This window comes from Haplochromis burtoni, unplaced genomic scaffold, assembly GCF_018398535.1.
Source record: "Haplochromis burtoni strain Fernald_Lab_line unplaced genomic scaffold, NCSU_Asbu1 Contig_38, whole genome shotgun sequence".
Lineage (NCBI taxonomy): Eukaryota > Metazoa > Chordata > Actinopteri > Cichliformes > Cichlidae > Haplochromis > Haplochromis burtoni.
In genome coordinates this window covers 351112-377751 of record NW_024582399.1, presented here as the reverse complement: position 1 = coordinate 377751, position 26640 = coordinate 351112, and the positions used below count along the sequence as shown (strand labels likewise).

Genomic DNA, 26640 nt, shown 5'->3' with positions numbered 1-26640 from the left:
TATTTTTGAAAGCAGTTGACACAGAGGCAAGCTGTAATAACATTCTGACCACACTAGCAAATTTATATACTAATTTCTGTACAGAAATGAATAAATCATAATAACATATTCCATGTTCACAAAATTGTTTCAGTGAGTTTTGATTAATTCATTTAATTCTTAAGGTTTTTATTTTTACTTTAGTTACTGAAATGTTTTTCCACAACTAGTTTTTTGTTTAGTTTTAGCTAATAATAACCTTGGATGCTTCCACATGGGACAAAGGAGTGAGTAATAGTATCAGTCTGCTAATTATAGCGTTACTCATGTTAGCCTAATAAGTGATGCCTTGCCATCCAGTGGTTGTATGTACTCATGTTTTAGCATAATTTGTAGACCCACAAAATAATGTGTCTGCTGTCTTGGTCTCGATAGCCATATGAGCTAACAACGAAACTTGCTCTAGAACAGATTGCTTACAGTTTCTACCTTACTTTTTCGTTCCAGTGTTTTTATTTTGATGAGAAAAATAAAATAGAGACTGTAGCTGTCACTGCTGCCCAATGCTGCTGTGTTAACGTGAGCAATAATCTGCGGGTATACAGCTATGTCAAGCCTACGAGACAATTTCTCGGGATAGATTTGACTAATGACCAATTATTAAAAAAATATACCTTCACATATGCACACTCTGGAACATGATACTGTCATATTATAGTGCCTAAACCTATCCACACAGACACTAATAGTAAAACAAGCCATTGTTATCCTGACAATGGTTCCCAGTGCATGTCAGCAAGGCTCCCTGCTTTTCTAATATCAGACGCTGGTGTCTGTCCTTCACGCCATCAGCTTCATGGCCTCCTGCTTAGCGTGCCTTTGTCTGCATGCATGCATGAATGCATGTGTGTGTGTGTATTTGTGTGTGCTTGGAGGCTCCCTGACTGCCAGCTGTATTATCAACATGCCCAGGGAGAGCCATTGCGTCACAGGATGGAGAAAACAAAAAGGAGACGTGACCGACCTCTTTCCACACTAACAGTCCTGTGTTAACACGGGGCTGCAAGCATGTCTGTTAATGTGTGCGAAAGAGAGAGAGATGGGGCGGACTGGATTCAGTGCAGGAGGAGGAGGACAGAGGTGACTTGGAGGGATTTCAGATTTCATTAGCACTGCGGTTCACACACGTAAACACACGCTCACAAGTCCTCACACAACATTCACCTCTTCCACTCCTCACTGAGCCTCTGATTCACTAGCTTGTTTATACGCTCTTCCTACACATCCACATGCACAGCGCTTTTCCTCACGAGACCTGGGCGCTGCCTCAAGTAGTCGCACACAAATACTCACGCATTTGTACGATCCTGTGCAAATATGTCAATGCTGAACATGTGATTACACCAGAAAAGTGCTTCCATATTTTTGCATGATAGATACACACATGCCGTATCATGCAAATGTGTTTTTTATTACCACGCCATTAGTAGCCTCGGCACACTCTTCCTTTTCGACACGGACGTTAGCTACCAGTGGTGTTTAATATGCAGACCTCACAAATGTGAATGCAAACGGTGCACGGCAGTTGCATGTAACAGGACCTGGATTTCATTTGGAGGGAATGTCTTTGATCTTGCGTGGACAGAAACGCAGACAGGCTGGATGGACAAACAGGCGGATGCGGAGCTAGCTGTGCAACCCTGGCAAAAGGTTTGAACCTGAGGGAAGAAGAAACTAATTACAAACATTTTAATGGGTTTATTTTACAAAATGCTTTAAAACAATTATGCTCAGATCCTTCATGTTATAGTCTAGCAAGTTTAACAAAGTGTCATGATCTAAAATATTATATAAAAAACAAGGTACGCCATTTTTTATGCTCCATGTACACTGGGAGTTTAAAAAAACACCCCATGTTTCAATAGCTTGTAGAAACATTTTCAGCAGGAATAACTTGAAGTAATCATTTTCTGCATGATTTTATCAGCCTCTCACATTGTTGTGGAGGAGTTTTGTCCCACTCTTCTTTACAATGCTGCTTCAGTTCTTTGAGGTTTGCAGGCATTCATTTATTCACAGCTCTCTTATGGTTCTGTATTTCAATTAGGTTGAGGTCTGGACTTTGGATCATTGTAAAACCTTAATTCTTTTCTTTTTCAGCGTTTCTGTTGTAGAGCTGCTGTGCTTGGCATCATTGCCAGTCATACAACCTCACATCTGACCCTAAAATACTTTGGTGTTTTGAGGAGTTCATGATTGACTCAGAGACTGCAGGGGTTGCAAAACAAACCCAAGTCATCACCCCTCCACCACCGTGCTTGACAGTTGGCATGAAGTGTTTGTGCTGATGAGTTGTTTGGTTTTCTCCAAACTTGGTGCTGTGCATTATGGTTAAATTCTGTACAATCCTGCAACACGTAATCTAAAGTTTTAAGACAAGAAATAAGATGGAAATTAAAAATGAAAAGACATAAAATTCCACTTTGGTCTCCTATGTCAAAAGGATTATTCAAGTCTTGTGGTTTGCTCAGATGCAACTTTGAAAACCTGAGCATGCTAAGCTTTTCTTTTTATTAAGAAGCTGTCAGTCTGCCCCAGGGCAGCTGTGGCTACAACTGTGCTTTGCCTGCACCAATGTGAGAGTGTGTGAATGTGAGAGTGAATGAATAGTGGAATTGTAAAGCACTTTGGGTGCCTAGAAAAGCGTTATATAAATGCAATCCATTATTAAGCCGCTCCTTTATAAAAAGAAGATGCCATAAATTTTCAGTCTTTTTCGATTGTAGCTTTACGCACTTTAACATGGTAACTGAGTTCTGTAGCGTATGACATGCAGCTCTTGACGTTTCTTGCAGTTTCTTTAAGCAACCATTTGGATGAATCTGCGGGAAAATTCACTCCTTGGAAGATCGTGACATCATGTTTACGTACACCTTATCGATCTAGACAAGCACACTGCCAAGACCTGTGCATTCATAGAGGTGCTCACACTTTCTGATGACCAGCTAATCAAATACAATTGATTAGTAGCACATCCTTGCTACTTACCCGGGATGCACTTAGTTGTTTTTTATACAGGACTGCTGCCTGCTGCATAAACACAAAGCCAATATAGCCCAGTATAGAAAGCATGACAACTCTTTAAAGTCTGTCAGGCCAAAAAACATACAGCTATGTGCGAAAAACAATGTGGAGGCTTAGGTCAGATAAAAATGTCCACAAATTAGTGCTACTAAGGAATATTTGTTGTGTGAGACTGAAGCATTTACAAGTATGATGCTAAAAAAATGCTTTTCTACTCTATTTTGAGCAGCGCTTTACACAACATGCCTTGTTCACCCATTCACTTTTTTTTCTAAATGATTTCTATCGAACAGTGAGACTCCGATGAATGTACTGGGAACAGCCCAGGGTTCAATATATTGTACTTGTTCAAGGATATTGTGGCAGGCAGGCTGGAGGAGCCAGGGATTTAACCACCAGGCTTCTAGATTAGTAGATGGCCTGCTCTACCTCTTGAGCTACACCCACCTCAATAATTCATAATAGACATAAAACATACATAAAACAAGGGACAGGAAACAAAAAATATTTACAAACAATTTCTAAGAAGTGACGGGCCGGGACACAAACTCGAGGTAAAAAAATGGGCCTTTAACAGATTTTGAAATGGTCGGTAACTGTAGTTGAATCAGACAGCCAGTCTGCAGCAGCGATCCTGCAGCTTTGATCCTGGCTTTTATATGAAGTCGTTTAGACACACAGTGTATCCAAGAAGAATTCCTGTTATCTCACATATGTTCTCCAGCCACATGTCTGATCACTCGACATATGGTGCTTGTGCACACCATAGCCTGCAGTGCACACACAAGTTAAATAAATCAAGGTTTACCCATTCCTGATTTAAGCCTTGATTCAAACATTTCTCATGTCTTTGGAAGTAGACAAGACCAACCAGCCGTCACTTAGTCGTAAGCTGATTTTAGTGATGAACTCAGGACAATATCAAGAGACTCTAGTCTGGGCCTTGTCTGAGGTTGCCCCTTTTTAATATGTTGCCCACAAAGGTGAACTCTCTGCTTGGTTAAAGTGTACAGTTCACCTTTTACAGGTCTAAACAGTTTTACAGGCCTTTTTTACTGTAGCCACCACTCCTTTGCTTTGGTTCCACACTCTAAACCTGATCGGGAACTTTGGAGACGAACCAATTGCTCCAGCTTTTTTCACAGTCTTATGAGAATCATCTGCAAACAACAGACATACCGCTGTAATGACACCACGCTGCATACTTTCCACACTTTTCTGACATCTTGATATCTATTTCATGAGCATCGTAAACAACACATCTGACACCCGACTTGAAAGAGACTTAAAGCCAAGAGCACCAAGTGTGAGGCTTTTCACCCTCCACACACGCGTCTCTCGAGATATATTTTCTGTTTATGGATCTTAAAACTTGGCGCTAGCAGCTGAGCTTTCTTTATTCACGTACTATCTCTAAGACTGCGAAAAGCCCTTTTGTTGTTAAATGATCAAGATGGAATCTGTGTTTGGTATAAATATGAAACTGCTTTCGGTGAAGTACTGCAGGCTGCAAAGTTATGAGCTGACTACATACCAGATCAGATTTTGGCCATCGCTCGTCGCAGCTGCTTTCACAGCAGTGCACTGACTGTCCAAACTTCTTGTCAGGTGACAGTTGAAATACTTTATTTCCAACATGGGCCTGAAGCATCCTTTATGCTTATAAGACCCAACCCCTCTGGTCATTTAATACAGCTCCCCACCAGTTGCCCTCACAACTGTGTTACTTTTCCACAGACAGCACAAATGTCTTCAAGTGCGGAGAGCTAGGTTCTCTGGTCATTGTCAGCAGCTGTCCAAACGTGCTTCACATAGTTAGATGGCATCTATGTGTGGCAAATGACAAATTAAGAATATAATAGCTCAGGAAAACAAAATAATACCAGGTTAAAAATTGTAAAAATGGCTGTTGAGCGGCCTTTATAGAGTGCTTTAGGATCTTTAAGCACATTGTTTTGGTACAGCAGCATGCAGAGTTCATCCTCCCCGATCTCTTAAGTGTACTTAAACACAGAGTACACAATCTGCCCGTCACCAGAGGGCAGACAGGCAAATTAGCAGTTAGCTTTCAGGTGGTGAACATATTGAAACTTTTAAAAGCCAAAGACTGTCATTAATTACAAGAAGAATGAAAGAATCAATGAAAGAGAGCAGGTTTCAGCACATCTACGACTTGACTATAAATAATTTTATTTCATTATTAGATTTCTGTTGTGCATTTACATGTAGAGGCATGTTTCGGCTGAACTTGAAGGGGCAGTTTAACCAAAATCAAATGTAAGATTTAAAAAACTCAAAAACGCAGCTCCTTCCACAAATCATGACAATCATGTGCCAAAGTCTCGAACCACCTCGGACCAGACTCGAATGGTCTTCCTGAGTTTTTCTTTGGACATTGGCTCCTTTCCCCTGCATTTGCACTGCGACCCTTATGTGTAACCACATGCAGAAAATGTTTCTTTTCCCTTTTTGTTTGTCTCTTTGTTAAGTCACCTAACACAGACCTATGAATCATTCAAGCATGAAAACATATCTAACTGGGATGAACCAGTGTTGTGTCTACACATAACAGACAATGTATCAGAGAATCAAAAGTCCCTACAATTTTAAATTGTATCTTTAGGGACTTTGTTAAAAAAATCATTTGTTCTAATTGCTTTTGTTAAATCTATAATAGGAATAAAATAGTATTTTTGCACCAACAAGGGTATTTACAAAGCTGTTAGCTGGAAACTTGGGATATCTCAGCATGGTGTGTTGTCTATCCTTTGAAACCAGATAAATGGAGGACAAAAGAAGAAGTGACATGATCTACAGCAGATGAGTAGTACCTAAAAGTCATGTCCTTTAAACACAGGGAAAAATCCAGCCTGACAACCTGACAGGACCTGAGATGCCCATCTGAAGGCGAAAAAATACCATCAGCTTTTGATCTACCATGCAATCCCATCTGGAAAGCATCCCATAACAAGGTGTGTGGATCTCTTTAAAGTACAGCTTCTTGGCAAGGCAAGTCCCAATTAATTCCATTATTCTAGAAAAGGCAGACAGCTCTAGAGCCACGATCTAACCATACCGGATAAGCAGCGCCACAGTCCAGAGGAACTGTCTCTTTTACTCAGTTGTAAGAGAGTCTTTCTTTCTTTTTTTTTACTGTAAAATGTCTAATTTTTGCTGCCAGCCTGTTCCCACATACTTCCTATAAACATCTTCAGAGCATGGGTGTGTGTGTGTGTGTGTGTGTGTGTGTGTGTGTGTGTGTGTGTGTGTGTGTGTGTGTGTGTGTGTGTGTGTCAGAGAGGTAGGGGGTTGGATTCCTACTATTCTGTTTGTACTATGCCCAACACTTCCAGCATCTTTGTTTATAGCTCTCCTCTGCTCTTTCACACAGAATTGATGAGAAAGACACACACATTAAACACATTGCTTTTGGCAGGCACACTGGTGCACACACACACGTGCACGCATCCACACACAAATCCTGCTCTAAAACCCACCGCAGTGACCTTTCAGATGCAGATGGAACAGCAGCTCCCCTCCACTGCCAGAATGTCAACATCTTCTGCTCTCTCTTTGCTTCTAAGAAAAACTGAGTTGGCAGCAGGTTAGCCTCCTTATCTCTGCACATTGGCAAAGTACTAACGCGCACACACATACACACGCATGATGCACACAATGCCCTGTGCAAAGCATCCTCTTTTGATTTGTTTAAGGATATAAATTCCCACGTAGTTCATTAACAGCAAACACTGCAAACAGACGACTGCCGGGCCACGCCGTTCTTTCTCTGTAGGCATCCACACATTGCAACACATCAATCTTATCTATCTGCTTTCTCTGTGAGTACGCTGTGAAATCTGGGGTTTGCTGGAGTGAAGGTTTGGAACTGTGCAAGCGTTTGTTTTGCGACTGAGCTCTGCCTGGAGGGTCACCGTAACTCTGCCAGGGGAAGCTAAGCCTGTGTCATCGCAATCTGAATAGTTATGAATCGCAGCGCCTGGGTCTAGCTGACCCGATAAATAATGTCTGTCTGACCGAAGCTGCACTTCCACACCTACAACATGATTCACACAGCATCGCTGTCGTTATCATCTCGTAAACTTATAAACATAACGCAAGAAAAAGGATTTTGAAAAAATGGATACACCAATCAGCCTCAAGTTTCAATGGATTTCCCAGAACTGGGCCTCAGTAATGACAAATGGTACTTTATGCAGAAATGATTTTTAAAACAGGCCATAACTGTGTGGAAACAAATGAAAATCCTCACATAATTGGCAGATATCAAGAGATTTTTGAAGAAAGTTGTGTCATTTTTCCAGAGCGAGTGCTCGTTAATGTATAATCAACGGCATAAGAGACTCATTTTGAGAACCACCAATCAAAATCATGCAAGAAACAACAGATGCACACACACATACGCACACACACACACACATAAACACAGAGTCGTGCAGATTCACATGTGAGAGTGCAACCCTGAGTGTGAGGAAACTATTTATGGTGAAAGTGGGCAGAAAGTGTAAACACATGTCTGGCATCCTTTGAAAAGACAAGTATTTCACTCCTTTTCCTCCCTTAATCTCTCTCTGAGGAATCCCCACCCCACACCCGCAGCCTTTCCCCTTCACCTTCCCTACACCACCATATCACATTTTCCTCCGTGCCTTTGAGCCGAAGGGGAAACATAAATCACAGGACACGAAGGAGGGAGGAGAGGAGCAACACACGCAACCATCTGAGTAAATCTCTGTGAATGGGAGAGACATTACGGGTGGGGGAGTTGGGGTGAAAGGGCTGCTGGGTGTATCTGGGAGGAAGGGAGGGTGGGTGGATGCTGATGTTGCTGCCACTGTCTCCGTGCCTTAAGAAACAACTTAAAACCTCACCATTAAGGGCCTGTCACAGCGACGTGGCATGTTGAAGGAAATGCGGTGCCAGAGGCTTGGCGAAGTCTCCACAACCTGCAGCTGGTGGACAACTGTGGGGGTGGGGTGATGGGGGAGGGACAGCTGCCCCTGTTGTCTAACAGATGAAGCACATGCGTAGAGATCTTTGATAACTCTGTATTTCCAGTTCAGTTTGATCTAAATGGCACTTTGAGAAACCCAGTGATTCCTTTTGAGCCAGAAATTTCAACAAACGTCTCTACCCGAACTTAAATAAAGGAAAAAGTTCTAGTCATGGCAGCGCTTTTGAAGTTTTTTCTTGTATGTCTGCTCCTCTGAAATTTCATTGTCAGGGCTGCAAATAATTTTACTCAATAAAGATCCTGCCCAAGCAGCAACGTAGCCTGGAGGTTAAAAGACAAATAAAAGCAATGATGAAGCGCCCAAAACTGAGTTTTTCAGCTGGGTCGAGGCTGTCAGTCCCCCATAGACTCTGATGTTAAATTACCAACTTATCCCAGAAACAAACATGTTTACAGGCTGAGGAGGTCTACTGTGGGATTATTGGGTTAATGAGCTATGTCCAGCTTAAAGTCAGGGTTTTCTGTGGCTCTCTGTTTTTTTTACTGGGCTAAATCACCATCGTACATTACGTTGGGCAGCTTGGATTAAAATCAGCATGGATTGCGGTGTTTACACAAAGTCTTTTATTTACAGCAGGTTTTTAAGTGTATAACAGATTCTTTGCTGGTGGAAAAATTTGTGTGCACAACTTGTTAAGATGGGCCTTATTAACATCTAGCATGTAAAGTGACAGCAGCTCAAACAGTGCATCACATTGTCACTGGAATTTGCGTGCAATTCTCTGGTGGTGCAGAAAATGTGCACATGGTTTTAATGCTTGATTCTAATCTGCTCTTTTTAGTGTCTTTTACACTGCTGGAACTGCAGCTACGAGAGCACAGGGCACACAACGAGAATACATATTTAATCAATAAAAGTAATTCACCTTACTCTGCTGACAAACTAAAGCGATTTCCACATTTTTTAATTAGGGAATGGGACAGTAAGCTGTAATGTTTAAATTTATCCAGCCTAAAGTTGTCAGAGCTCCAATAATCAGCTGTATTTAAGAAGTAACAGTTGCTGTTATGTTTTTGTGTTCTTTATAGATTTCTCTAATCGCAGTGGGTGTCACTCACGGGGATCATTTTGAGAAGAATAAAAGTGATGGATGTGTGAAATGCCCTCTTTTATGTGGATGCACAAAGCACCTGGAGCAGAAAGCCAGATCTTTCAAGCCAGCTAAGGCTAAGAGAGCATGGCTTTGTTGACCTTCCTTGGTAGTATAGAAGTTTTTTTTGTCTGATGCCTCTCCTAGGGCGAATTGCCCAAGGTCCACCCTTGGGCAATTCCACTGTTTACAGCTATACCCTATGGACTGAGTTTGCTCTTTAATTCCATTGTTGGAAAACGCTTGTGGCCTTTTCCATTTGACTTTCAACTGGATTTCTTGTTTGTTTTTTGGCTTTTTCAATTCAGCCTCAAGTATTTTCAGTTTATTGTTTGGCAAAGCACATTTGCTCAAATGTGGTAAATGACAGCGAATTAAAACTAAAATATATACTCACAAATTTCTGAGACACCGTAGAAGTAATGATGTACATAGAAACAGCTCCTTTTCAGCTGTAATCCACAGAATAAAAATGCTCTGTCGAGTTCTCTCTTTCTTTATTTAGAAACCAAACAGTTTGAGGGAAAGGAAAACAAAACCTAAAAGCCGCATCTCTCTAACTCCATCACTTCAGAGCCACATGTCTGTGATGAAACATTAATAAATGCTGGTCCTCTTTCATCCATTTGAAGTCAGAGGATGTCGTCTGACAACACAGCAGCTCACTCACACTTTATACCATTTGGGCGATATTTCTTGCGGTGGCTGGGGACTTCCATAATGTGCAAAGCTGTGGAAAGCGACATAGTTCTGTGACCACTTTTGTTTTAAAATCCATTATTCATGTTCAGTGAGCATAGACTGTATTTTTGTGAAACTAACTGCATTCATGTCTGATAATCAATAAGATATATGAAACCTGGCTTCATGGATAAAGTACACACTTAGACTATAATGCTGATCTAATTTCTTTGGAAAGCTGGTGACACAACACTGGTATTTCCACACGGTATCATCACCTCATGCTTACATAAAGATTTTAGAAATGTAGATGCTCCTAAAGCTATAAGCTTCAGGCGAGTGAGAAAAGATAACTCAAGAAGAATTTGTCACTGCTGATAGCTGAGCTGTCATAAACTCTCCTTAAGGAAGAACAAGAAAGGAGCTACAACTGCAGCACTGCCAGGCCAGCTGCCTTGGAGGAGTCCTGCATGTGCCACTGTGCTGTAGCGGTTATGTCTATGGTGTCACCAAAGCCAGGGTAATCTAGCAGAAACATGTGCACTTACACAGGACAGGCAGAGAGAAAGAGAGAGAGATCAACAGCCTTGTCTGGCATTGTGTTGGCAGGGCTTTTGGCATCACTGCCTGCCTCCCGCTCCTCCTCTGTGCCTCTTTCCTGCACCCCTGAAGTGCACGGTTAATCCCCTAAGCTCTATCCCCATTTAAAGACAGGGACATCACGCAAACCTGCCTGTCTGCATTGCATCCAAGCACACACACACACGCAACAACCCCCGCTCAATGCACGCACTCAGTCAAAGATGCGTGCTGTTTCCTCTGTCCAAACACATAGAAAGAAAGAAAATAGCTCAGCGGGGGGTTAAGCACTGTGCTGGCTGGAGCAGCAGACTATCTGTCCGGTTTTTTCTGCAGTCCTAAAATGTCTGCAGGGGCTGGGAAGTGACAGGCTTGGATGATGAGATAAAGAGGAGAAGGGTTAAAGGCTCATGGTGTACTAATGTGCCGTGCATCTGTGACTGTATGGTCACACTCAAGTGAACAGCATGGACTATGGCCTCCTTGTCAGAAATATGTGTAGAGGATGAGTTGCAAATATGTCCAAGAGGTGAAGTAATGTGCCTGTAGAGTAAAGAGAAGGCCTATTTTACTAACCTATACATGGAAACTGAGAATTTAAGCGATGTGGTGCTTTTAAAGGCATTATAATCCACTTATCCTCATTGCCTTCAGAAAGTGTCAGCTCCTACTTTTCCATAAAGTCTGAAATATCTGATTTTTAGCCAACTTTTAAGGGTGAGAAATACTCTGGTAACGCAGCGACTGTGAGCCACGGTCTTACTCTCTGTGGGTGTTTATAAAAATCCCAGTAATCTGAGACCTGCAGATCAACTGTTACACCAACGACTGGAGATTTGGCCACCTTAAATGACGCACACGGAGTATACAGCAATAGATATCGCCCTCTAGTGGGGAAATTTAAAAATATTCCAAGCAGCTGAACTCTTGACTGGAGCTTTAGAATGACATTGCTCAAGAATTATCTTTCATGTCATCACAAATGAGATTGGTGATGTGATAGCATCTCTTTCTAAATGACAGATGCTGCAAATGAGAAGTAGGACAAGCAGTTAAAGCAGTGGGTTGTTGACCTGTTTACTGTTAGAAAACAAACTGTTACTATATTAAAGTGTGCTGCACGGCATGCTGATGTGACTGCGCTGTGATGCGGTGTAACAGGGTAGAGAGCTTAATTCTTTTATTTTGTAATCAGCTATTTGCTGACTGATGATGCCTGTCACAGAATTGACACACATACCAAAAAATTCACAATCAGAATTACGTTTATTCGAAGTATAAACACAAAAAATTACAAATTTGTCTCGGTGTCATGAGGCAAAAAAACAGTGGTACCGAAATGGATGTTTTGTTTATATATGTACACAAAACAAGAATTATATACTAACTGCTTACATCCAGATAGAAACAATAATTTCTTTTACTAGTGTCCATTCGCCTCCAGGTAGCTGCCAGACCTCATGATAAATAGTCACTCAATCCTCAATCCACCCCTGGGTGTTGGGCCCATAGGAGGAGGGACCCATGTAGCTGCTTTGGGCTAAGCATCTGGCCACCAGCCACCAGACTCACACCCTCCACATCAGCGCTGGGCTCTGTTGTGGGTAAGATAAACTGGTCCCTTGATCTTTTGGTCATCATAGGAGTTTTCTTTATCTGGCCTTTCACCCACAACAATATCGCTGCTGGGAGCCCTGGAGCACACACACTTCCACCACATTATGGTAGTGACTCTCAGGGGGGGGGCAGCACGGTGGCACGGTGGTTAGCACTGTTGCCGCATAGCAAGAAGGTCCTGAGTTCAATTCCACCATCAGGCCGGGATCTTTCTGTGTGGAGTTTGCATGTTCTCCCCGTGTTTGTGTGGGTTCCCTCCGGGTACTCTGGCTTCCTCCCACCGTCCAAAGACATGCAGCTTGGGGATAGGTTAATTGGATAATCCAAATTGCCACTAGGTGTGAATGTGCGAGTGAATGAGAGCGCGAATGATTGTCTGTCCCTGTGTGTTGGCCCTGCGACAGACTGGCGACCTGTCCAGGGTGTACCCTGCCTCTCGCCCTATGACAGCTGGGAAGGTTTGTAACAGGACTTCATATACATTCAAATAAGGTAGAGACAGTCTCACTGTGTTCACTTTAGTATGACGTGAAATGTGTGCTAATCATTAGTTAATCATGAGCATACACTGCTCACTGCAACAGCAGATTAGGAAAACAAGAAAGAAGTACCTCTTGATCATGACAATTTGCATATTATTGATCAAGAAACTGACCTCACAGTCCATTGTTCATTCAGTGGGCTAAGGTACTCTTTATAAGGTTGGGGAAACGTACAGTCAGCTGAGAATGAAGAAGACACTTGGATGAGTGACAAAACGTTTCTCCCACTGAAAACGCTACGTCCAGATGAACAGAATCGGTTTTTGGGGATTTCATATATCCCTTTTCACCGTTTCACTCCGAGTCAGAGACTAAGTGAAGTGTTTGCAGACAAGTTGGCGTCTTCCATGCAGCTACTGGTGACCACAGCAACCCGCCAGTGACCAAAGCAATCACAGGGTGGCAGCACTACATATCACTGTATGTCTCTTTTTGACCTATTTCATGCTAGCAACTGCCGGCAGCCTACAGTAACAACTTACCAATTAGTAATAAAATACACACTTTTCCCATGAACCAATGGTTACCAGGGGCCTACTGACTGATCTCTAAGGATTTATCAAACAATTTTACAGCTATTTCTAAGCCACTTTCAGTTGCTCCCTTGTCAGAGGGTCACCGCAGCTGATAGCTCTATAACCCTGTTACCAGTCACTTTATTTAGACTTGTGGTCCTACATGAAACAGCTCTCATTAATGTGATCAGAAACAGACGTGTTTACCTAATTCTTCATGTCAAAATGCCCATTATATTAAGGTGCACAAAATATCGTTAAAATAGGCTATTGTGCAACGGCACAAGTGCTGTGTCCTTATCGTCCTGTGGAGGGCAGCAAAAAGCCACAGCGTCTCCGTCGTCATCCAAACAAAGAAGAAGAAGAAGAAGCCGGAGTGCTGACGCGTCTCTCTTCTCCTCTTCTTCTCCATTCACCGACGTGTCAGTCTTCTTCTACCCGGAGCTGAGCAGCAGGCAGAAGGTTCAGTGAGCACTCATGGCTCCCAAAAGCAGCAACAAGCAGCAGTCAGAAGAAGATCTTCTCCTTCAGGACTTCAGCAGAAACTTGTCGGCAAAGTCCACAGCTCTGTTTTACGGAAATGCACTCATCGTTTCTGCCATCCCCATCTGTGAGTACAGCATAGGCTGAGGAAGCTAGCTGGTGCTAACCGCTAATTTAGCTAACACTGAGTGAGTGGAGGATAAAAAATGAGAAACTGTCAATAAAAACGAGGTTTTCAGAGCCGCTACTTTACATATATAAGCTCACGTAATGTTCAGAGATATAACACATAAGCACAGTTAATAATATTGATCAGGAATGCTAACGTGACCTCGTAATAACGCTGTGATACGAAGTGCAGTAACAAATGAATCAAAACACAAAAAGCTTAGGGAGATTTTACTTGAAAAACTCCAGTTTCAGATAATTAGTTTGAGCAGCGTTTTGTGCTTGTTTTTCCTCTCTTTAGGGCTGTTTTGGAGGATCTGGCATATGGACCTGGTCCAGTCTGCAGTTCTGTATGCTGTGATGACTCTGGTCAGCACCTACTTGGTTGCTTTTGCCTACAAGAACGTCAAGTTTGTGCTCAAACACAAGTAAGAGTGACAAATCCACTACACACGCGTTGCTGCTTGGTTAAATGGGCCTCATATTATACTTTATTCATACCTTTTAACTTCAGTTACATGGGGACAAGAACACAAACATACAAACATATAATCATCAGTCGTTTGAACACAAATAGGGAATCAAACTGTCTCTGTAGAGTTAGAGCTTTTTTAATTCGATCAACTTGATTGACAGATGTGATGTTATTCATTGGGGAAACTTTGAAACAGATTAAGAATCAACAGACTGATTTCAGAAATGATTTTGTTACTTCTTATTAGAAACTGAATCTACTGGGAGTTGCTGTTGTGTTTTGAATTTGATTAAAGTCTTAATGCTTGTGATCTTCCGCTCATCACACTCCAGGGTCGCACAGAAACGTGAGGATGCTGTTTCAAAGGAGGTAACCAGGAAGTTGTCTGAGGCTGACAACCGCAAGATGTCCCGCAAGGAGAAAGACGAGAGGTAAAACGTAGTGCACACGTAAGCCCAATTCAAATTCAGCAACTACACGCTCTCTACACACTTGCGTTTGCTTATCTGTGTGGAGGGGCCACCAATTTAGGTGGTGTTTCAAACCAAGTGGAAGTAGGTTATATAGAAATCCGACTCTGAGCCTGTACTGATACAGTTTTACATACCTCATTCAGTGGTGCGACACCGTTTTTTGTCTCTGGGAAAGCTGCAGACTGATGTTGTCAATAATCTTAAAAGTGAAATTATAAATTATAAACTTTACCAACTGTATCTTTAACTTTTATTTTTTCTGGCAAATGAATTACACAGGCAGAAAGTCTTTATAACTGTAATGAATGTGTGAAAGCAGCAGTCAGCCTTTGTGGTGAGAATGGGACAGATCACTAATACGTGAGCTTACAGGTTTACAGTATTTTAGTCTGTATTATATTCATAATAGTTACACCATAATCTCATGTCAACATACCACAACAACACCCTCTTCTGCCAGCGTTAGGTGCTAAACTCAGGTGCAGTTTCTTCTGGTCGCGTTAATGACCCATTTATCTTCACTGGTCTCGCCCTTGTGAACGTCACCGTACATCAAAAGTCAAAAGTATGATGATAAATCAGTACTGAGGATCAGAGAGTCCGAGATTATATAGAGGGCGATGTTCCAACATTGTGAAAAGAAGACACTTTCTGGGAAAAGGTTTTGTCTGAGTGGCGACACTTCAGGAGAATACAGCAGGGCGTTCTCACACCCTCAGCGCTGGTATAAATGCTGATGGAGCTGTGGCATTGTCGCTGTTTGCATTTAAGTGGACCAACCCAGTGAGCACAAATTGAGTATAAGTCTATGTTTGACATCAACCACCTTGTTTCTGTTCACACACCGTCTCTAACAAAGTCTGCGTTAACCTGGTACACGTAGACAACAAGGACGACATTTTGTTTTTATCTCCTGTCCAGAATTCTGTGGAAGAAGAACGAGGTGGCCGACTACGAGGCCACCACCTTCTCCATCTTCTACAACAACACACTCTTCCTGGTTCTCGTCATCGTCGCCTCTTTCTTCCTGCTCAAGAACTTCAACCCCACCGTGTATCCTTTCACGTCTGTATGTGGCGGTATTTAGTTCACAAGTATATTTAAGTTGAAAATGTATGACAGGTTTTGTTGTAGCAGATTTATCCTTTTAACACATCTTAACAGATTAATAGAAGACCGATTATTTCAGGCTATGATAATCTTACAATATTTAGTTGACTAAAAGAAATTTGATGTTTAAATTATGACTAAAACTAAAGAAAACTCCCTGTCAAAAGTAACACTGTATGCTTCATATCTGCAAACTTTTCTTACCAGTGTTTACCTTAACCCACCTTTTCCCAGCAACTACATTCTGTCCATCAGTGCCTCTTCAGGACTCATTGCTTTGCTTTCCACCGGCTCAAAGTAAAGGAAGAAAGGGTGGGGGTTGGGTTGGAGGGTAGGAAATGGGCTAAAGAAGTGTACACTCATGTTAGGAACAGGGTTTACAAGTGGAATATGACATTTCATCTTCATGAAAGTCGTGATCAAATTATCTCCAGAGTTGTTTCTACAGATCTGTCTTCTGTTGTTTTTGTAACAAATAAAGCAAGTCTGTTTACTTGTCATCTGTGTCATTTGATTTGTGTGTTGTTCAGTCTGCTTTTTTTACAGCTAATTTAAGAAAACAACAACAGGATTTCACGTGATTATTAATCTGTTTGAATTATACGGTCCATTGATTGGCTTAGACACCATTTCCATTGGCAATGCTTTTATTTCTAATCACACTTTCACATAGAGTATTTACAGAGAAACTACTGATCAGGAGGGGAAACAATACAATGACACAACAAGAACCGAAGTCAATGTCTCTCAAGTGTTTTTCATCCACCCAACAACACGTAGAATCAGTGACCTCTGAGGTTTCAGATCTGATTATCAGATAGGACTCACACCAAAACCAGAAACCTTGGGTAGCAGTTGATGTGGCACATTACAGGATTTCAACAAGCTGAAAAACAGCCACAGATGATTTGCTTGTTGCATTTTAGAGTTGTTTCTAAGTCTGTAAGAAACAGAAAACCACGAAGACAAGTCCCTGTTCTCTCGGACAACAAGAAGGTTAATGTCCTTTTTGCATTACTTTTCCTAATATCTGTAGGACTGTTGCACTGCTTGTTCCCGAAGTTTGTGGAGCTGATAATATGTAGGTTTTGCATTCCTCTGAAAGCGAGTCCCATTTACGGAGAAGCTACCAGTTTAAAGAATCAGCTCCACTGTTCGGTGATATAACGCTCCCGGGAAATTAAGGAGCACGATGGAGCTCAGTAAGCGCATCATTCAATAGAGAATAATAACAATTTAAAGACAACATTTTCCTTTTTTGTAGCTACACTGTCGGTGTGTGCTTGATGCTTACAACTTTCCATTAAAGTGACACAGGAGACAGATTAGGCAATCAAATAATATCATCTGCATACATTTGTTTTAAAATCTTACATATCTTGTAGGCCAGAAGCCAAACGCCATTTACCAACTTGTAGTGAAAGACATCCCTGAATTTATTCCTGTCGAAGGAATTCAAGGCACTCTGCCAGGTGGCCACAGTCCAACAGTGACTGACTCAAACTGATGGGAAAGCTGTTGACTTGCACACAAACTTAAATGTTTACCTTTGTGTCTCAGTGGCACGTGTTTGCCACCAAAAGCTACAAATAAGTGAACAAAGCAAATATAGATTCTGCGTAGGAAAAGATGGTGCTGTGTCCACATAGAGAATAAGAAATAAGCAAAATATGATGTTTTTTCTTGATTTCATTTTGGATCCAACTCTAGTTTTCCTCCAAGGCCAGACTTCTTAAATAAGCTGTGAGCCAAAGAGATTTTAGTGTTTCATCCCAAAACAGGTAACAGCGTGCTCTGGATAACTGCAGGCGCTTGTAATCTAATGAGATTTCCCTTGATTGATCCATACATAGGTGGTATTTGTGGTGCAAGTCAACAGATGCACACCAAGGACAAGAAAGTGACTCAGTCGGAACCTGGCCAACATTTCTGCTGATCTCAGAGATGGCTTGTTTTCCACATGAAAGAGAACAAAAATAATGCGTCAAGGTGACAGCCATGAAATCCGAAGGGTCGATCCACGTTCAAGTCCTTTAAGAAACCTTTAATCACATTTGTCACGTCTCATTAGAGAAGCTCACTTTTAGAACGATTCTCTTATTGACGCAGAATCCAAAAGAGAAATACACATTTAAACCTTAATCCTTATAAATAGTTCTGACTTTCTTTGTCTTTGAGGAGACAAAAGTACATTTTTGTCTGGTTGGAAGGAGCAGGAGGGGCTGGAGAGCGGCCTAAACGTTGCAACTGATGCAGCGATACTGCAGAGGAGCAGAAAAGTGACTCTATTTACACGTCTGCTATGTGTGAGCCATACACTGCGGTGAAGTCCTCGTCTGCACGAGAGGCTCCTCGATGGGTTTCTCCTTATGTTACACTGTATTTCTTAACATCGTATGTACATTTAGCATCGTCAAACAAAAGCAGTATTTCAAAATGTCAAAATAAAGTTCATATATATTAACTACTCTAGAATAAATACTGTAATCTTTGCCACATCCCAAATACCTTGAGTCTGTGCCCCATTGTGCCATTTAAACAAGCAGTCGTTCTAAACATGACAAGACCAGAGGCGAGTTTATCTTTTATTTCATAGATTCATCGTAAGCTTAAGTCCAAAATCCTCAAGGTTTGCTGAAGCGATCTAGCGATGCAGGTTCAGTTCACAGGCAGAAAAGCAGTCCGCTTTATTTCTCTTCTGTGGGATTCTTCAGCAGTTCCTCAGAGGGAACACACGGGGGCGACATGCTTCACTCTCTCCTCAAACAGAGTCCAATATGTACTAGTACTCAAAGTCCCGCAGTACTCTGTCACACCTGGGGGGCTGGGGGTACAAGCTTGCAGGATTTTTTGATCAAACCCTCTTCTAGTCTTTAATTATGTGCTTTGTCGAAAAGAAGAAAGAGGCACACTATAGCAGGGAAACATGCATCTGGTGGTAAATACGCTCACGATTTGCAGCCTTTATAATCCACTGAATACTTAACTATTCTAAATACGGGACAGAATATACTTGGTAGGTATTTGAAAGCTAATTCGGGCTAATAGGGATCGGGTCTGTTGAGGCTTCATTCATGTTAATAAAACTCTGTATTATGCGCAAGTCACCTGGTTGCTGCTTACCTCCAACACAGGAGGTTGGAGTTTTACACTCTTATGGTAATTCTGTGTGTTGCTCTGCATAGCGATTTAATGAAAGCACTGAGTGGGGTGGGGGCGGGTGGGGTTCAGAATACAACTGTCCACTTTCCTGAGATACCTCTGATTTCTTGCATTCATGTATTCAGCTGTGGTACAGTGGTACTCATAAATAAAATATGGGCTCAATATGAATTTTGTGCTCAAATTATGTTACTTGTGAGTGGAGGTCTTGGCTTTCAATGGGTGGGCTCGAGACCTGAAGGCCTGAGCCCAATAAATAAGTAACACAGGCGTCTCATTTAGCAGCTACTGTCAAGGTGCCCTTCGGGAAGGCACTTTAAATACGCCCGCTTTGCTTCTTTTGGTTTATCTGCTAACTGGATGTGAGTGTAAAGTTGAATATATTTTCAAAACGAGGCGCTGCAGTCGTAGTTTCATGCAATTTTAATCCAAATATCAGGTCAGTTGTATATCTATCCCTGGATGGAGCTGAGCTGGATGTGGTGGGATCTCAAATATAAGCCTGAATCTAAACTTTTACATGTTCTACTCTAAGATCTGCATAGTTCTACCTGCACGTGGCAACACTTTGATTTGGGAGAAGCACAAAGTTTAGAACTACTGAAGTGGATCGTGTTTTGTGTTTCAGGCTGCAAAAAGCTGAGTTTCTCAAGCATGACGTGGCTGAGCTGGGCACCTGAGATGAGCCTGGTAGAGCTGATCTGATCAGGACAAGGCTCAAACAGACAAAGGTACAGTATGCAATGCTGGACTTAGCAAGGCCGTCTGTTCCAGGCTGAGGCGGGCTGGAGCTGAGTGGGGCCCGAGGAGAGAACCATGGACATGAACACTGAATGGAGGGTCCAAGGTAGCATATGGTTAGGTAGGTAGGTACAGCTGACCTCTTGGAAGTCCAACTGCCTGGTCTAAGAGCGGTAGTCCTTCTTACTGTACGGTCTGTTGCCTAGGATGTGGTCGATCTCTGACACCACATGGGAGGTCATCTTGGGAAGGACCTAAGAAAGAAAGAGATGTGCTGAGTAAGCCTGAGAGGAGTGAAGGAAGGAAGACATGCAGAATAATGTGAAGAAAGTCTGAAGTCATTATAGGTACAGACTTGGGACAACTTGATTTAGAAATCATTATAAGTGGAAGACAGCAGAGGATGCAGGTGAAGAAACAGAGGTAACAGCAATGTGTGTCTGCTTTTTCTGACCTGTATGGCCCCGAGGTTTTCAGTGAGCTGCTCAGGATTGGATGTTCCCAGAAGGACCGAACTCACCCCTTCATTTCTTAGACACCAAGCTGCAGAAAAGCAGAAGATACTCAATCAGTGACTATTCAACGGCACACGTCTTATTATTACTTTCTGATTATTGTCTTTAAACAAACCAGAGGTTCCAGCACTCTTGCACATAACCTGGACATCTACTTATCAAATGGGGAGTGCACAACACACCCAGCTATTTGAACATCCACAGGGATGCAGTGCAAACACAAGTGCATCAGAAAAGTTTTGCGTTGGTGTGTAGACTGGAAGCTGGAGGAAATATCAAACACGAAAGACAACAAATACCCAACGAAGGTGATGAAAAATGTGCCCGTCTTACATAAACCAGCTCCTGTCTGACAGGTCTGTGCATTTATGGTTTAAAAGCTTTGCTTTAAGCTGCTTCTGCTGTATTTGCTATAAGACAGGGAAGTCTTACCCACAGCCAGCTGAGGCAGGGTACATCCCAGCTTCTCTGCGATGTGGTTGAGCTCCTTCAGCTTGGCTTGTTGCTTCCTTCCATCCTCACTTATTATTTTCTCCTTCAACCACTGATAGGACTGACAGCACAGAGAAGACACAGACTGAATGAGTGAAGAGATGCAGGGTGTAGCTGGAGAGCCTGGAGACTCCAGAGCTGATGTATTATTAATAATTTATTGACACACAGAGATGTAGTCACAGTGCTACAGACATGCCTTAATTTCATCATTTATTTAATTAATCAAAGCCAACTGGTATTGATCTGTTTGTTCAACTCAAGTCAGGGACACAGACACACTCAAAGATGCAAAACATGAGCTTGGAAAAATAAAGCATGACTATATTTAACTTTAGGGTGAAGATGCAAGCGGAAACAACTTTGTCTGGTTACATCTAAACCGAAAACATCACACATGCACGTCCTTAAGTTTCAGCGTGTCCAAATCAAACCTCCATAAACCCTCCCCAGATCTCATCTCTCTCACGTCTTAGATATCGACACCACCTGAAGTGCGCAAGTCATGAATCACTGCTTTGAATCTGATTCTCACTGTCGCCTTGTTTTGACGAACCCTCACGCTTACCTTCATGGAGGCCCTGGATGACTCAGGAATGCCATTTTCATATTTTCCTGTGATGATGCCGCATGCCAGCGGTGACCACGTCATCGCGCCGACTCCTGTAACCATGGACACAGCAGGAGAGTTGAAGAGGAGTTTTAGTGAGATGAAATGTGTGAGAAGAGCGTCAGAAAAAGTGAAAACGTGAGAGGGTGATTAAAGCGCAGTGGAAATGAGCAACAGAGAAGGAGAGCAACTTGGTCAGAAAGGTTGTTGGATGGAGTGGATAGGGAAGTGACACAAGGATGCATGTGACTGATCAAGCTGTTGTCATACACTTGCCTATCTTATGGTAGAGTTCGGGCAGTTGCACTTCTACTTTCTCCCTCTGGAAAAGATGATACTCAGCCTGCTCACACACTGGCGGGATCAGATTAAACTGTCTCGCCACAGAGTAAGCCTCCTAGTGATAAAGACAGAGAAAAGATGCTCATCACGATGTTTCATGTGGATTTACTTTTATATATTGTTCAAAAGATTGTTATTTTATAGCTATATAGCTATTTGGTATGTAAGCACAGAGGTTTGGGATAAACTCGGGGAAGAAATGAGAGAGGGAGGGGTTGTTAATCAGCTTGTGGGAGCGTGGCACAAATTCAAATGCATGCCTCTCAGTAAGTCAGCAAATCAATATTTCATATCACAACTCGGAGGCACCATGTTCACATTTCCTTATCTATTTTCTCCACGGATCCTTTAAAGGCAAATGCCAGAGGAGTCACACACACACACACACCTACTCGGAGAAAAACAGCGCCATTGTTGCTTCTTTAAATACCCTTTAATTTAGTGGGTTTCCTGCTGTGCAACACATGTCAGGATGAGAGCACAGTCGAAGTGGGAGTGTATTCTGTGTGATGCACGGATAATATCACTGCCATCACTCAACTTACAAATTACCAGTTGCCCTTCTGCGCTGCAACCCATGACATGTGCCTCCAGACTGTGTGCGCGTCCATGCATGTAACTGCGTGTGCATGCTGTACTGCTGAGAATCAAAGCCACCTTCATTAGCGATGCTATCTAAATTACACAGTGTTCATCTGGGCCCGTTGTTCTGCTTCTTTTTCACAGCCAGAGAGGGAGAATGTCAACACATTGCAGTGTGCTTAGAGGGAGGAGGAGGGTGATAAAGAGACCAAGAGAGATAAGAGGGGATGGATGCTACGTCCTTGAGTGTCACTTCAGGCATGTGTTCACTTCATAACTCTCTGCCTCATGTATATATTCATTAATGCACCAGTGGTTGAAACAGGAAGTGGATTATCTCTGACAGGAAAACAAAACAAAAGCCAGAAGAAGCCGCTGTGCCTGTGCCACTTACTGAAAAAGCCTCTTTTCACTCTCAGTCTTTTACAGTCACTACTTTCTCCCCCCGACTTCCCTCCAATTATCAGCTCTGTAATTACTCATTCATTTTCAATACTGTGAATATGCTGGTCACTTGAAAGGCACATCTGCATTGGCTTGACTGTTCACGCCAGATACTATATCCACCATTTATATACAATCTGTAGTCGGTTACCAAATGTGTAAAGGAAACATTTATTTGGACGTTTTCATTCTTCTTCATTTCTTATACTCAAAGCTGTTTGCTGCTTACCATGATCTCCATGGCCGTCCACCGAGACGTCCCCCAGTACATGGCCATGCCTTGGTTTATCACATAGGTCATGGCTCGAACAATCTCTGCGGATAAATGCAGTTATGACAGGTATCAGTCAGCTGGATCGACAGTGAACAAATTGTGCGTGTTTACTTGACCGTTTGCATTTCGGTGTTGCTCGCTGAGAAGCATCATCAGTAATATTTATAGATGCTTGTGATTTCTAGTGAGAGACAAGTGCAAGAGTACAAAGACACTATTTTGTAATTTTGCCACTTTATTGCACTGCTAGTGGATTTTAAATAAAACAATCCAAGACTGCACTTCATGCCCTAGTTATAACATTTCCTCTACCATGTTTGACAGATGATGTGGTTTTCTTCAGTTTATTAACTTTTTCTTCCCATCCTTCTGGAAAAAGTTCATCTTGGTTTCATCTGCCCAAATACTTTTGTTATTTCCTGAGCTGTTCAGACTCTTTTAGATGTTTGCTGGCAAAGTCTAAACTGGCCTTCTTTTAAGTGATTGCATCCTCATGAAGGCCTATTGTGATTGTAGAATTGGAGACTAGCAAGTGATATCAAGCTACCAACACTTGCAAACAACTCCAGATCTTTACTCTACCTGATTTGTCATGAAATAAGAAAAGAACGGGCCACATCTGGCCATGTCCAATTACTTTTGAGCCTCTGGAAATGAAGGACAATGTATAAAAATGGCTGTAATTCTGAAAAGGTTAATTGGGATACTTTTGTCAAGTCAGTTGATTTAAAGCTTAACATTACAAAAATCATTATTCAGTTACATTAAGCCCTCGCTGCATATAGGTTGGAGATAATGTTGCAGATGAAAAGAGAGGAGGCGGAGCTGGAGGCAGATGGAAAGATGGATTATTAGGACTCAACGTATCACAGAGACGCAACTTGGATCAGAGAGTTCAGGGAAAAAGTAGAGAGGTGAGATTGTGCTGGCTTGGACTTATGCAGAGAAGAGGTTTGGTAAATATTAAAACAAGGACTAACACAGAGCTGCAGAACAAGCGGATCAAAGTAAAGACAAAGAAAACTATGATGTGGTCGTGGCTCGCAGGTGGGTGGTGTAAATGAGGAAGAAGCAGAGGACAGATCTAAACTATGGCGACCCCTAAGATTCAGCCACATACAGTGCAGTAAAACCAGAATAACACAGCAGATGGACAGGGACATGCCAAACATTGTCTCAACAGAATATGACGATAACATAGTCAGAACATTATCAGCGAAACACCTAGAGCTTGGCAAAATATTTTTAGCCAGCAATAGCCGAGCTACATGAAAAGACAATGCCAGAAAAGTTGATGAATAAAAGATTGAAAACTAAAACCAGTCAAAAACTAAAAGACTAAGAAAATAAAAAGGCAACATTTGAGAGAAACGGCCTTGAAAGAAGCTTCTTCTTCACGTTTTTCCAGTTTCTGTCATGACCTAATCAAAAATAAATAAATAAATATATTAAACCCTCACAAGGCCGCCTGCCTCCTCAAGTCTTTCTTACCTGTTGACGGCTCATCACCCCTCCTTGACGACTCCGGGGACAAACTAACAAGCTCACATACTAAAGCCCTTCTGATCACATTCAAGCTACTGCATTTTTAATGGTGCAATTAGCTCCAACGCTGCTGACTGTGAGAGCCAACGGCAGTCGGGGCCAACAAAAACTGAGATTAGGACTGTCATTAAGGTTGTTCATCATCGCCCTGTGCTCACTCCAATTATAGTGCAATCGTTCACTGTGGCAGGACTCTTGTTTTTCACTCTGCACAACCGATACTTGGCAAGATAACCGATTATGCGGGGTGAGAAAGTTTAAGAACTCCCAGAGAGAAAAGAGAAAACGAGGCTAGTAAAGATGGTGCGTTAGTAGAAGTCAACATGCACCAAAAGTATATAATCAAGACAAACCAAGAAGACTTGTAATGAAGGTTTCTGTTTTTCCCTGCACCGAGTAATAATTAACCTGAAGCACAGACGTCTTACTCAATAGTATGCTGCCAGGGGAAATAACACAGGATTAAGACAAGACAACAATTCGCTTTCTTTCCTTTCGTTTGTTATTGTTGTCTTCCTCTCTTCGCCCTTCCCTCCTGTCGTCCTTGCTCTGTATTTACGTAGCATCATGCTGCGTTCATATTTAAATGCAACCTGCATCTATTTCAGGGCGGCATAGCACAACAGAGAGCAAAACAAGTCTGGGGAAGCATGAAAAACAAGAAAGCGTGCATCAACAAGCATGAAAAACATCTAAAAGCTGAAGGAATTAAATAAGAAGAGAACAGTGAGGGCACCAGGCAAAAGAAAATAAGTGTGTACAGGAGCAGATCCTAAACAGCTGCAAGATAAAGGAATAGACAAGCTTAAGCACAAAAGAACCGACAAAAACCATCCAGCTACAACCCGCTCTCTGATTCACTGTGTGTGTGTGTGTGTGTGTGTGTGTGTGTGTGTGTGTGTGTGTGTGTGTGTGTGTGTGTGTTCTAAAAGAAGAAGCCAAGCACAGTGAAGAAACATGCGCAGTGAAACAGAGAGCAGAGGAGAGAGGCAGACACCGCAACACAGAAATTAAATCAGATTAATTCAATATATATTTGATAATTACCTGAATAAAATACTTTGTTTTTTTAAGTGTGCAATGTCTTTTTTTGTTTTCAAATTCATCTTTACACTTACTTCTACATAAATTCATTTATAGCCAATTATTAGCATTCACTGAGATATTTAGCGGGTTACTGCCTGCATAGGGATCGTTAATTTTGTGAGAAAGATGCCCTATAAGCTACTTTTGACCACTCCCCTTTCATAACAGGTTACCACACCGGGTAGCTCTGCATGTTTGATTTTGCAGTTCTTGAGCTGGACGTCCCTCCTGATCCAACCCCAAAGGGGATTTGTGTCTCCAGCAGGACCTGACTAGTGTAAACCACACTATTGCTATTACAAGCTCACTTATGCAATGTTTAAAGAGCATTTTGCTTTAATACTGTTAAATGAACTGTCATTCATGTCAGTGTCACACAGATTTGTACTAGAATATTAAAATGTAATATTAACCAGAGCACAGTTCATATAAAAGAAAGCAGCTCTACCGACTGCTTAGAAGCACTAATTAAAAAGCTACTGAAAGAAACCACTGTTAAGAGGCTCTACCTCAGTAAGCAATAGTACCCAATCAATTTATAATGATTAATGAGGAACCACTGGACTACTAATATGTATGTTAATAAGAAACTTCTTGATAATGAATTATGCAGAACTGCCTGCCTCACTTTAGCTATACTAAAGAACAGATTTTCCAAAAGTAAAACTAGTCTTACATTTCTAGTTCAATATAATAGAAATAATAAGTAGCTCTAACACCACTAGGTAAATATGTTCTTTATCAGAGACACTGTACAAACACTCGTGATAAACGAATACAGTGTTTCAGATTAGACAAGATATTCTGAGGTTTTCCTGAATTTGTCCTGCAAACAGAAAATAGCTTTCTGCACACTGGATTTCATCGACAGCTTCTCTATAGTCAAAAATCACAATTATTTTTGAAAAGACATAATTACTCACCAATACTTGATTATTTTTATATACAGTTCTCAGCCGTGATACTGGTAAGCTAACACATTTTTCTGCAAGTGTAAATACATGATTCTGTGGAGCAA

The 26640-nt window shown here is 41.8% G+C and overlaps 2 protein-coding genes across 3 annotated transcripts in view; one reads left to right on the top strand and one right to left on the bottom strand.

Annotated features, from left to right (window-relative positions):
- The first annotated feature begins 13506 nt into the window (after positions 1-13506).
- Positions 13507-16329, top strand: ssr3 (signal sequence receptor, gamma). Its single transcript, XM_005920112.3, has 5 exons — positions 13507-13730; positions 14073-14199; positions 14579-14677; positions 15641-15772; positions 16064-16329. Exons 1-5 carry the CDS (start codon positions 13598-13600, stop codon positions 16128-16130), a joined length of 558 nt encoding a protein of 185 aa, XP_005920174.1. The 5' UTR covers positions 13507-13597; the 3' UTR covers positions 16131-16329.
- A 109-nt stretch (positions 16330-16438) lies between these two features.
- Positions 16439-26640, bottom strand: part of kcnab1a (potassium voltage-gated channel subfamily A regulatory beta subunit 1a) — a 131597-nt gene continuing 121395 nt past the window's right edge. The window contains exons 9-14 of one of the 2 annotated variants that reach the window (XM_014332949.2): positions 22947-23032; positions 21626-21746; positions 21308-21402; positions 20680-20800; positions 20187-20275; positions 16439-19986 (exon numbers count right to left, since the gene is read on the bottom strand). In XM_014332949.2, the coding sequence (XP_014188435.1) occupies positions 19897-19986; positions 20187-20275; positions 20680-20800; positions 21308-21402; positions 21626-21746; positions 22947-23032 (602 nt within the window). In that variant the 3' untranslated portion in view covers positions 16439-19896. The remainder of the gene's footprint in view (positions 19987-20186; positions 20276-20679; positions 20801-21307; positions 21403-21625; positions 21747-22946; positions 23033-26640) is intronic. The other variant, XM_005920111.3, reaches the window with a different exon arrangement.